The sequence below is a fragment of the Staurois parvus genome, unplaced genomic scaffold (assembly GCF_062004578.1).
Source record: "Staurois parvus isolate SC_StPar_1 unplaced genomic scaffold, SC_StPar_1.0 ptg000855l, whole genome shotgun sequence".
In the NCBI taxonomy this organism is placed as follows: domain Eukaryota; kingdom Metazoa; phylum Chordata; class Amphibia; order Anura; family Ranidae; genus Staurois; species Staurois parvus.
In genome coordinates this window covers 1-12,500 of record NW_028318651.1, presented here as the reverse complement: position 1 = coordinate 12,500, position 12,500 = coordinate 1, and the positions used below count along the sequence as shown (strand labels likewise).

Genomic DNA, 12,500 nt, shown 5'->3' with positions numbered 1-12,500 from the left:
AGAGGTTATCTTCATCCCCAGTTTCCATGTGGAGTTGCTACCTCTGGTGGTGACCTTCTCTCCAGGTCCTTTTGCATTAGATTGAGCCTACCCTAGTCTTGTGGGTGGCTCCTACTTCTGCTAGAGAACTAGGTTAATTTTTTGATGGGGTTCCTCAAGTGGCCTCGGGGCTGCTGGAAATCTTTTGTTCCTTTCGGGACTTGTTGGTTATTGCCGTGCTTCCCATACCTCAGCTAGACTGTTTTTGGATGTCCAAATGCTATCTATATTCCTGTGTCCCTCAATGGACAAGAAAGAAAATAGGAATTTGGTACCCTCCAAAGAATGCTTTTGATACTGATTGCTACAAACTGAGGCATGCTAGGTAAAAGAGGAGGGGTTATCTTCATCCTCACTTTCCATGTAGTGTTACTACTTCTGGTGGTGACCACCTCTCCAGGTCCTTTGCATCAGTTTGATCCTCCCTAAGTCTGAGGCGTGCTAGGTAAAAGAGGAGGGGTTATCTTCATCCCCAGTTTCCATGTGAAGTCACGATCTCTGGTGGTGACCTTCTCTCCAGGTCTTTTTGCATTAGGCTGAGCCTCCCCTAGTCTTGTGGGTGGCTCCCACTTCTGCTGAAGAACTCTGTTCATTTTTCGATGTGGTTTCTTGAGGAGGCTTCTGGGCTGTATGAAATCTCTTGTTCCTTTTGGGGCTTCTCTGTTATTGTCGTGCTGCCCATATCTCAGCTTCACTGCTTTTGTATGTTTGAATGGTATCTAAATTGCTGTCCCACAATGGACAAGAAAGAAAATAGAAATTTGGTACCCTCTATAGAATGCTTTTCATGCACTTGATACCGATTGCTACAAACCGAGGCCTGCTAGGTAAAAGAAGAGGGGTTATCTTCATCCTCACTTTCCATGCGGTGTTACTACTTTTGGTGGTGACCACCTCTACAGGTCCTTTGCCTCAGGTTAAGTCTTGGTTCATTTTTTGATGTGGGTTCCTCAGGTGGCTACAGGCAGTCCTTGGTTCCTTTTGGGGCTTGTTGCCATGCTACTCTTACCTCAGTTGGCCTGCTTTTGGATGTCCCAGCCATATTTGAATTCCTATTTGCCTATGTGGACGAGGGAGAAAATATACATTTTGTACTCACTGTAAGATCCTCTTCTTGGGGTCTGTTGATGGACACAAGTCTCACCCCTCTGTGTCTATGGTCATGCTCTTGGTATGACTTGCTACAAACTGAGGCCTGCTAGGTATTGAAGAGGGGTTATCTTCATCCTCACTTTCCATGCAGTGTTACTACTTTTGGTGGTGACCACCTCTACAGGTCCTTTGCCTCAGGTTAAGTCTTGGTTCATTTTTTTGATGTGGGTTCCTCAGGTGGCTGCAGGCAGTCCTTGGTTCCTTTTGGGGCTTGTTGCCATGCTACTCTTACCTCAGTTGGCCTGTTTTTGGATGTCCCAGCTGTATTTGAATTCCTATTTGCCTCTGTGGACGAGGGAGAAAATATAAATTTTGTACTCACTGTAAGATCCTCTTCTTGGGGTCTGTTGATGGACACAAGTCTCACCCCTCTGTGTCTATGGTCATGCTCTTGGTATGGCTTGCTACAACCTGAGGCATGTTGGGTAGAAAAGGGGTTATTTCCAGCGATGGCCTACAAATTTTCTGTTTGCCAGTGGCCAATCCTCTTGCAGCTGGCAGTATAACCTGACTGTATGTGGATTCTTGTGTCCCTCAAAGAAAAGGATTTTATGGTAGAACATCTTGTCGTTCCACCGATCTGTCCTGCAGGAATCCTTTTACATGTTTATTACATCGATTACGGGGAATTCTTTGCCTGAAAGACTAAGCAGTTGTATTTGTTCTATTAAGGGGGATAATTCTGAGGTCGGCCTCCTCTCACCGAATGTCGCTGACAATACTGATTTGCGTTGTCGGCGGCAAATGGCTTTGTAGGACCTTGCGAACTAATGACTCGTAAATCGTCCTGATTGAAGAATTGTCCATTAGGGGCCATCCGTCTCGTGTTCCGTGCTGGAATATGCCGACACGCAGCAATTGTGTCTCGCTTCCCAGAAATATTTATTTTGCAGATTGCTGTGCACCAGAAAATTCTTGTAAATATTGTATTTTGTCTTCCTTCTGTACATCGGCATAAATTACGTGCTGCAGAGGGACTCCAAGGTTGGCAAAATAACGATCGCTCAACAAGTCTGCCCAAACAAATTCCTGATATCTCACAATATACAGCTTCTGGGTAGGTGTCTAGAAAAGCTCCAGCCTAGGCTGAGATGATGTCATCGGTCTGCTGCATGCCAAAGCAATCATTTCCTCAGTGTCCCCTCCCCTAGTGATCAGACTGTACATTGTAACTTTGTAGGAGGAGGAAGAGAAATTTCCTCAGTCTCCTCTCCTGAGGGAGGAGGAAGCATTTCCTCAGTCTGCCCTCCCCCAGTGATCAGACTGTATATTGTAACTTTGTAGAAGGAGGAGGCGGCATTTCCTCAGTCTCCCCTCCCCCAGTGATCAGACTGTATATTGTAACTTTGTAGAAGGAGGAGGCGGCATTTCCTCAGTCTCCCCTCCCCCAGTGATCAGACTGTACATTGTAACTTTGTGGGAGGAGGAGAAAGCATTTCCTCAGTCTCCCCTCCCCTAGTGATCAGACTGTGCATTGTAACTTTGTAGAAGGAGGAGGAGAAATTTCCTCAGTCTCCTCTCCCGGAGGAAGAGGAAGCATTTCCTCAGTCTCCCCTCCCCCAGTGATCAGACTGTACATTGTAACTTTGTAGAAGGAGGAGGCATTTCCTCAGTCTCCCCTCCCCCAGTGATCAGACTGTACATTGAGGAAATTTATCTTCCTCCTGCTACAAAGTTACAATGTACAGTCTGATCACTGGGGGAGGGGAGACTGAGGAAATGCCTCCTCCTCCTTCTACAAAGTTACAATGTACAGTCTGATCACTGGGGGAGGGGAGACTGAGGAAATTTATCTTCCTCCTCCTACAAAGTTACAGTCTCCTCTCCTGAGGGAGGAGGAAGCATTTCCTCAGTCTCCCCTCCCCCAGTGATCAGACTGTACACTGTAACTTTGTAGAAGGAGGAGGCGTGTCCTCAGTCTCCCCTCCCTCAGTGATCAGACTGTACATTGTAACTTTGTGGGAGGAGGAAGGGGCACTTCTTCAGTCTCCCCTCCCCCAGTGATCAGACCGTACACTGTAACTTTGTAGGAGAAGGCATTTCCTCAGTCTCCCCTCCCCCAGTGATCAGACTGTACATTGAAACGTAACCTCTTCAATATGCGTCAGCTGTTTCCAGTGGCAGGCGGCGGCGTTGTCTCGCCAGGGACAGCCGCCGGCGTGGTCTCGTTTCCTGGACCAGGTTGTATTCTGCATTGAAATCTCAGACCTGGCTGTGCTGTCTGGAAGGAGTTCCTGCATCACAAGGCTCATTAGTAAAGCGATGACAATCTCCTTCTGGGTATCACAGTTTTCCTTTCAACTACTTTGCATTTTTAATGTTAGAATATAAAACGTTCGGCATTTAATGAATTACCTTTCTCTCAATTCTTCGGTTCGGTATTAAAGTTGGACATAAAATTTCAGCGTGTTTTCAGAGGCTGTAGAAATATTTCAGAAATACGGCTCCTTATAGACGCCAAGATTTATCTTCATCTTCGTATATTCCGCGCTTCTTAGATGTGAGCGGCAGCAGAATGTTAATGTAGACGGCCCGAGGTCCCTGTGTATAAGTCTGCCCGTCTGTCCCAGAGCCCCCGGGGTGCTCTATGGTTTACAGTGCAACTTCAGTCTGCACAGTTGTACTGGCTCCTCCCCTTCAGTCTTGCACAGGTCTACCGGCTCCTCCCTTCCAGTCTTGCACAGGTGTACCGGCTCCTCCCCTCCAGTCTTGCACAGGTGTAGCGGCTCCTCCCCTCCAGTCTTGCACAGGTGTACCGGCTCCTCCCCTTCAGTCTTGCACAGGTGTACCGGCTCCTCCCTTCCAGTCTTGCACAGGTGTACCGGCTCCTCCCCTTCAGTCTTGCACAGGTGTACCGGCTCCTCCCCTTCAGTCTTGCACAGGTGTACCGGCTCCTCCCCTTCAGTCTTGCACAGGTGTACCGGCTCCTCCCCTTCAGTCTTGCACAGGTGTACCGGCTCCTCCCCTTCAGTCTTGCACAGGTGTACCGGCTCCTCCCCTTCAGTCTTGCACAGGTGTACCGGCTCCTCCCTTCCAGTCTTGCACAGGTGTACCGGCTCCTCCCCTTCAGTCTTGCACAGGTGTACCGACTCCTCCCCTTCAATCTTGCACAGGTGTACCGGCTCCTCCCCCTTCAGTCTTGTTGCACAGGTGTACCGGCTTCTGCCCCTTCAGTCTTGTTGCACAGGTGTACCGGCTTCTGCCCCTTCAGTCTTGTTGCACAGGTGTACCGGCTCCTCCCCTTCAGTCTTGCACAGGTGTACCGGCTCCTCCCCTTCAGTCTTGTTGCACAGGTGTACCGGCTCCTCCCCTTCAGTCTTGTTGCACAGGTGTACCGGCTCCTCCCCTTCAGTCTTGTTGCACAGGTGTACCGGCTCCTCCCCTTCAGTCTTGTTGCACAGGTGAACCGGCTCCTCCCCCTTCATTCTTGTTGCACAGGTGTACCGGCTCCTCTCCTTCAGTCTTGCACAGGTGTATTGGCTCCTCCCATTGTCTTGCACAGGTGTACCGGCTCCTCTCCTTCAGTCTCGCACAGGTGTATTGGCTCCTCCCATTGTCTTGCACAGGTGTACCGGCTCCTCTCCTTCAGTCTTGTTGCACAGGTGTACCTGCTCCTCCCCCTTCAATCTTGTTGGACAGGTGTACCGGCTCCTCCCTTCCAGTCTTGCACAGGTGTACCGGCTCCTCCCCTTCAGTCTTGCACAGGTTTACCGGCTCCTCCCCTTCAGTCTTGCACAGGTGTACCGGCTCCTCCCTTCCAGTCTTGCACAGGTGTATTGGCTCCTCCCATTGTCTTGCACAGGTGTACCGGCTCCTCTCCTTCAGTCTTGTTGCACAGGTGTACCTGCTCCTCCCCCTTCAATCTTGTTGGACAGGTGTACCGGCTCCTCCCTTCCAGTCTTGCACAGGTGTACCGGCTCCTCCCCTTCAGTCTTGCACAGGTTTACCGGCTCCTCCCCTTCAGTCTTGCACAGGTGTACCGGCTCCTCCCTTCCAGTCTTGCACAGGTGTACCGGCTCCTCCCCTTCAGTCTTGCACAGGTGTACCGGCTCCTCCCCTTCAATCTTGCACAGGTGTACCGGCTCCTCCCCTTCAGTCTTGTCGCACAGGTGTACCGGCTCCTCCCCCTTCAGTCTTGTTGCACAGGTGTACCGGCTCCTGCCCCTTCAGTCTTGTTGCACAGGTGTACCGGCTCCTCCCCTTCAGTCTTGTTGCACAGGTGAACCGGCTCCTCCCCCTTCATTCTTGTTGCACAGGTGTACCGGCTCCTCTCCTTCAATCTTGCACAGGTGTACCGGCTCCTCCCCTTCAGTCTTGTCGCACAGGTGTACCGGCTCCTCCCCCTTCAGTCTTGTTGCACAGGTGTACCGGCTCCTGCCCCTTCAGTCTTGTTGCACAGGTGTACCGGCTCCTCCCCCTTCAGTCTTGTTGCACAGGTGTACCGGCTCCTCTCCTTCAGTCTTGTTGCACAGGTGTACCGGCTCCTCCCCCTTCAGTCTTGTTGCACAGGTGTACCGGCTCCTCTCCTTCAGTCTTGTTGGACAGGTGTACCGGCTCCTCCCCTGGACTGAAACAACTTCCTCTGATGTCACTGAACTCTGGGAGCTTCTCTTGTATTAGAAGCTGCAGTAAGTCAGAGCTCCGCCTCCTATTTGGAGCCCACCTCATTTCCTGGCTGGAAGACGTCCAGCATCATCTAGGACTTTTCTCCCCAGCCTGACTGTTCCTGGCCACTCTTTTCATCTGTCAGGCTTCAGTCATGGAGGCGCTACATCCCAAGTGGGTGATGCCTAGGAACACCCAGTCCTCCCGACTGACATCACACATCAAAGCCAGCCCACTGCTTACATCAGAACTTGAGGGCTCTTGAGAGGAGTACTGATGAAGGGTGATGCTGCCAGCGCCCCCACCACCACTACCAGGCTTGATCTGCCTGCATTGCATAGGGAAGCACAGAGGCCCAGAAAGTGTTTATTTAAAAATGTAATTCATGTTTATTGGTGGCAGCTTCTTACAGTCTACTGTACAGCAGAGCTCAGAAGCAGCACAAGGAACCATTCAGGTGTGCTTTATTTCAAGAAGCATGCTGATAGGAGGAGAGATCAGAGACCAAGAGATGACTTCATCACTGCCTGATCGTGGTGTGGGGAGGGGACTTGTAAGTGAAAGTGGAACTGCAGCAGAAAAGGATCAGGCCCCTTGCCCATGCAGAGTTGTGTAAATCTCATGACTGGCTTGACAGAAATACAAAACCTTTAGCAGGTAACGCATTTCCCAAGTGTTTATTCGCGTATTTAGCAGCTTGCCTGGAATGCAGCCTTAAAGGGAACCTGCCATTGCCAGATGAAAATTCAATGACTGTCATCCTCCGTCTTCACAGCTCAGGGAGTCTTAGAGCAAGCATGCAGCCAGTGAATGGTAGGGATGCCATAGCGAGGATGACAGACTCAGAATGGAAGCCAAGCCAGCAATGACAGGTTCTCTTTATTGAGGCTATAGAACCAGTTGGACTCCAGTGCAGGCGACACAATGATGGGAAATGATAATTTATAGTATTAATAGTTGTCTGTTAATCCGGCTGCATCTCCTCTTCCTGTGTAATGGAGGTTGTGTTGTGTCTTGCAGCGACTCTGTACGCCTCGTGTATTCTGCTCGGCGTTTTCCTGAACGGCTCGGTGCCCATCTTCTTTGAGATGTTCGTGGAGACGGTGTACCCGGTGCCGGAGGGGATCACCTGCGGATTCGTCACCTTCCTCAGTAATATCTTCTCTGGGATCCTTCTGGTGTTTTTAACCTTTTATCACACAGGTGAGTGACAGTTACATAGCGCTCTGTCATCTGTGGTAGGCGGAGCCGTCCCAGATCGCATCAGAGCCCCAAAGTGAGATGAAATGAAGTACATTCAGCAGATAGGAATATCCGGTGTTCATGAGCTCAGCACTACAAAGATCAATATGTAGCTATAGATACATCCGGCGATCAATGTATAACTATAGATACATCCAATGATCAATATATAACTATAGATACATCCAATGATCAATATATAACTATAGATACAGCCGGTGATAAATATATAACTATAGATACATCCAGTGATCAATACATAGTTCTAGATACATCCAGTGATCAATATATAGCTCTCTACAGATACACTATATTGCCAAAAGTATTGTCCCTGCCCTCCAAATCATGTGATTCAGGTGTTCCAATCCCCTCCCAATCATGTGATTCAGGTGTTCCAATCCCCTCCCAATCATGTGATTCAGGTGTTCCAATCCCCTCCCAATCATGTGATTCAGGTGTTCCAATCCCCTCCCAATCATGTGATTCAGGTGTTCCAATCCCCTCCCAATCATGTGATTCAGGTGTTCCAATCCCCTCCCAATCATGTGATTCAGGTGTTCCAATCCCCTCCCAATCATGTGATTCAGGTGTTCCAATCCCCTCCCAATCATGTGATTCAGGTGTTCCAATCCCCTCCCAATCATGTGATTCAGGTGTTCCAATCCCCTCCCAATCATGTGATTCAGGTGTTCCAATCCCCTCCCAATCATGTGATTCAGGTCTTCCAATCATGTGATTCAGGTCTTCCAATCATGTGATTCAGGTCTTCCAATCATGTGATTCAGGTCTTCCAATCATGTGATTCAGGTCTTCCAATCATGTGATTCAGGTCTTCCAATCCCCTCCCAATCATGTGATTCAGGTCTTCCAATCCCCTCCCAATCATGTGATTCAGGTGTCCCAATCCCCTCCATGGACACAGGTGTATACAATCAAGCCCCTAGGCATGCAGACGGCTTCTACAAACATTGGTGAAAGAATGGGTCGCTCTCAGGAGCTCAGTGACTCCAAGCGTGGTCCCGTGATAGGTGGCCATCTTGGCAATAAGTCCATCCGTGACATTTCCTGGCTACTAAATATTCCACGCTCAACTGTTAGTGGGATTATAACAAAGTGGAAGCAACTGGGAACAACAGCCACTCAGCCACCAAGTGGTAGGCCACGTCACATGACAGGGCGGGGTCAGCGCATGCTGAAGCGCACAGTGCGCAGAAGTCGCCAACTGTCTGCAGAGTCAATAGCTAAAGACCTCCAAACTTGGTGTGGCCTTCAGATGAGCCCAACAACAGTGCGTAGAGAGCTTCATGGAATGGGTTTCCATGGCTGAGCAGCTGCATCCAAGCCTTCCATTACCAAGTGCAATGCAAAGCGTCGGATGCCGTGGTGTAAAGCACGCCGCCACTGAACTCTAGAGCAGAGGAGACGTGTTCTCTGGAGGGACCAATCGCGCTTCTCTGTCTGGCAATCCGATGGGACGTGTCTGGGTTTGGCGGTGGCCAGGAGAACGGTACTTGCCTGACTGCATTGTGCCAAGTGTAAAGTTTGGTGGAGGAGGGATTATGGTGTGGGGGTGTTTTTTTAGGGGAAGGGCTTGGCCCCCTAGTTCCAGTGAAGGGAACTCCTTAGGCGCCATGCTCCCAACTTTGTGGGAGGAGTTTGGGGATGGCCCCTTCCTGTTCCAACATGACTGCGCACCAGTGCACAAAGCAAGGTCCATAAAGACATGGAGGAGCCAGTTTGGGGTGGAGGAACTTGACTGTCCTGCACAGAGTCCTGACCTCAACCCCATAGAACACCTTTGGGATGAATTAGAGCGGAGACTGCGAGCCAGGCCTCCTCCCCCGACATCAGTGCCTGACCTGACAAATGTGCTTCTGGAAGAATGGTCCAACCTTCCCATAGACACCCTCCTAAACCTTGTGGACGGCCTTCCCAGAAGAGTTGAAGCTGGTATAGCTGCAAAGGGCGGAGCCAACTCAATATTGAACCCTACGGACTAAGACTGGGGGGCCATTAAAGTTCATGTGCGTGGAAAGGGCGGGGCCAACTCAATATTGAACCCGACGGACTAAGACTGGGGGGCCATTAAAGGTCATGTGCGTGGAAAGGCCGGCCGACCAATACTGGGGGCAATATAGTGTATATCAAGTGATCAGTATGTAGCTCTATAGGTAGTCCAAAGGCATTTTTTTTCTCCTTCCACTTGATTTGACAAATGGAGTAGACAAAAACTACTGCAGGGAAATCTCCCCATTGTGGGAGGGGCAGAAACGTGACCTACTGGGGGAAATCTCCCCATTGTGGGAGGGGCAGAGATACAAATTACTGAAGGGAAATCTCCCTGTTGTGGGAGGGGCAGACACACAAACTACAGGGGGAAATCTCCCTATTGTGGGAGGGGCAGAGACACAAACTACTGAAGGGAAATCCTCCCATTGTGGGAGGGGCAGAGACGCAACCTACTGAAGGTAAATCTTCCCATTGTGGGAGGGGCAGAGACACAAATTACTGAAGGGAAATCTCCCTGTTGTGGGAGGGGCAGACACACAAACTACAGGGGGAAATCTCCCTATTGTGGGAGGGGCAGAGACAAAAACTACTGAAGGGAAATCTCCCTGTTGTGGGAGGGGCACACACAAAGTACAGGGGGAAATCTCCCTATTGTGGGAGGGGCAGAGACAAACTACTGAAGGGAAATCTTCCCATTGTGGGAGGGGCAGAGACACAAACTACTGAAGGGAAATCTTCCCATTGTGGGAGGGGCAGAGACACAAACTACTGAAGGGAAATTTTCCCATTGTGGGAGGGGCAGAGACACAAACTACTAGGGGAAAATCGTACCCCCAAGGTTTCTAAGACCGCAAAATCTGGATTCAATCAGCTGATTCCTACCCAGTACTTGGTTTTGGTTGGAGTTTTCCTTTAAGGCGTTCTGCATCTCAATGGATTCTGCGCACATTTGTTCGGCTTTAGAGATCGTTCTCTGTATCTAGACACACATAATTTGGAGGCAGTAGATGAGTGTACCCGGTAGATGAGTGTCCCCGGGTAGATGAGTGTCCCCGGGTAGATGAGTGTCCCCGGGTAGATGAGTGTCCCCGGGTAGATGAGTGTCCCCGGGTAGATGAGTGTCCCCGGGTAGATGAGTGTCCCCGGGTAGATGAGTGTCCCCGGTAGATGAGTGTCCCCGGTAGATGAGTGTCCCCGATAAGAGCGGCTCCTGTTCCTGGTAATGACCCCTCTGATTCCCCTGTAATGTGTCCTGAATCTGGCCGCTATTGGAAAGCGTTCCTCCATCTCGGATCTGATAAGCAGTTAGAATTGTCTAGGTGTTGGGTGGTTTTCTATTCCTCTGTCCTGGAGATTTGTGATTTCCCCCCCCCCCCCCCTCCTGTTCAGCCTCTGTCGGCAGACCTCAGATAATCCCTCTCCTGATGTCTCTGAGTAATGATCCAATTTCACCCGCGTAGATTAGAACTGAGGCGGCGCTGATGGGGTGACGCTGCATCTCTGCCACGTTCCACTTTCCGGGCCGGGACGGTTTTATATTAGTCACGCTTATTATGGCGTTTTATGCGGAACGTTCGTCATCTGTAGAGTCGGTCTGCAGGAGGATTGAGTTATAAATGAGAGATCCAAAGCGAATATATAGGTTGGGGAGGAAAGGAAGCAGTATGACCCCCTGCAGGGCACATGGATTTAAAGCTGAACCCCCGCACACAAAAACTACCGTAGATACATCTATTCCTCAGTAGCCGCACTGCAGTGACATCATCGCATTACATGGCCTGTACAGTGGGAGGGGACTCATCAGGCGCCTGAAAACTGAGCAGGGGGTCACACTTTGTCAGTTCATAAAGATCAATAAAGTTGTTCGTGTTGAATCTCAAAGTCCCTGCTTGGGACATTCTATGCTGACGCATTTCACCCACAAGACCACACTTTAAAAAAATAAAAAAAAAAACATATTTATTAGGAGGCTAGAGGGGAAGTTAAGTTCAATGAAAAAGAAGAGACTTCTAGGGAGATAGATATAGATAGAGATATAAATGTAATTATTAAAATTTATTTTTTTAAATATTTAAATTTTAAAAAAATAATGACATTAATATATAATAATTTTAATACTAATTGCATTAATATATATATATATAAAAAATAATAATTTTAATTACAAGATCTTATATGTTGTATACCTTTCCATGGTTTTACTACATACAAAATGATACAAAGTAGCTGCAACACTTCTGGTTTGTTAATCCTTCAAAAGTAACAATGTTACAAGGTTTCAAAGCACAGCAACTTACTTACTAATACCTAGCTAAGCCCTGCCTTGTGGGTAAAATGCGTCGGGGGGGGGGGGGTGTCCAGTCAGGGATTTCAGGGATCAGAATGTTGCGAGGATTGAATTTAACAGTTCTGCCAGCTTTCTCTTAGATGGGTAGGTTGATAGATACAGTAGGTAGTTATGGTAGGTAGATATGATAGGAAGATACGGTAGATAAGATGGATACAATGCGTAAGGTAGATAGGTACGATAAGTAGATACGATAGGTAGGTAGATAGGTACGATAAGTAGATACGATAGGTAGGTAGATAGGTACGATAAGTAGATACGATGGGTAGGTAGATAGGTACGATAAGTAGATACGATAGGTAGGTAGATAGGTACGATAAGTAGATACGATGGGTAGGTAGATAGGTACGATAAGTAGATACGGTAGGTAGGTACGATAAGTAGATACGATAGGTAGGTAGATAGGTACGATAAGTAGATACGGTAGGTAGGTAGATAGGTACGATAAGTAGATACGATGGGTAGGTAGATAGGTACGATAAGTAGATACGATGGGTAGGTAGATAGGTACGATAAGTAGATACGATAGGTAGGTAGATAGGTACGATAAGTAGATACGATAGGTAGGTAGGTAGATAGGTACGATAAGTAGATACGATAGGTAGGTAGATAGGTACGATAAGTAGATACGATGGGTAGGTAGATAGGTACGATAAGTAGATACGATAGGTAGGTAGATAGGTACGATAAGTAGATACGATAGGTAGGTAGATAGGTACGATAAGTAGATACGATAGGTAGGTAGATAGGTACGATAAGTAGATACGGTAGGTAGATAGGTACGATAAGTAGATACGATAGGTAGGTAGATAGGTACGATAAGTAGATACGATAGGTAGGTAGATAGGTACGATAAATAGATACGATAGGTAGGTAGATAGGTACGATAAGTAGATACGGTAGGTAGATAGGTACGATAAGTAGATACGGTAGGTAGATAGGTACGATAAGTAGATACGATAGGTAGGTAGATAGGTACGATAAGTAGATACGATAGGTAGGTAGATAGGTACGATAAGTAGATACGATAGGTAGGTAGATAGGTACGATAAGTAGATACGATAGGTAGGTAGATAGGTACGATAAGTAGATACGATGGGTAGGT

At 48.4% G+C, this 12,500-nt stretch overlaps 1 protein-coding gene across 1 annotated transcript in view; it reads left to right on the top strand.

Moving 5' to 3' along the window:
- The window catches only part of SLC49A4 (solute carrier family 49 member 4), an 84,471-nt gene extending 77,449 nt beyond the window's left edge, over nt 1-7,022 (top strand). Inside the window, exon 8 of the mRNA XM_089655607.1 lies at nt 6,817-7,022. Coding sequence (XP_089511733.1) covers nt 6,817-7,007 — 191 coding nt within the window. The 3' untranslated portion in view covers nt 7,008-7,022. The remainder of the gene's footprint in view (nt 1-6,816) is intronic.
- The last annotated feature ends 5,478 nt before the right edge of the window (nt 7,023-12,500 follow it).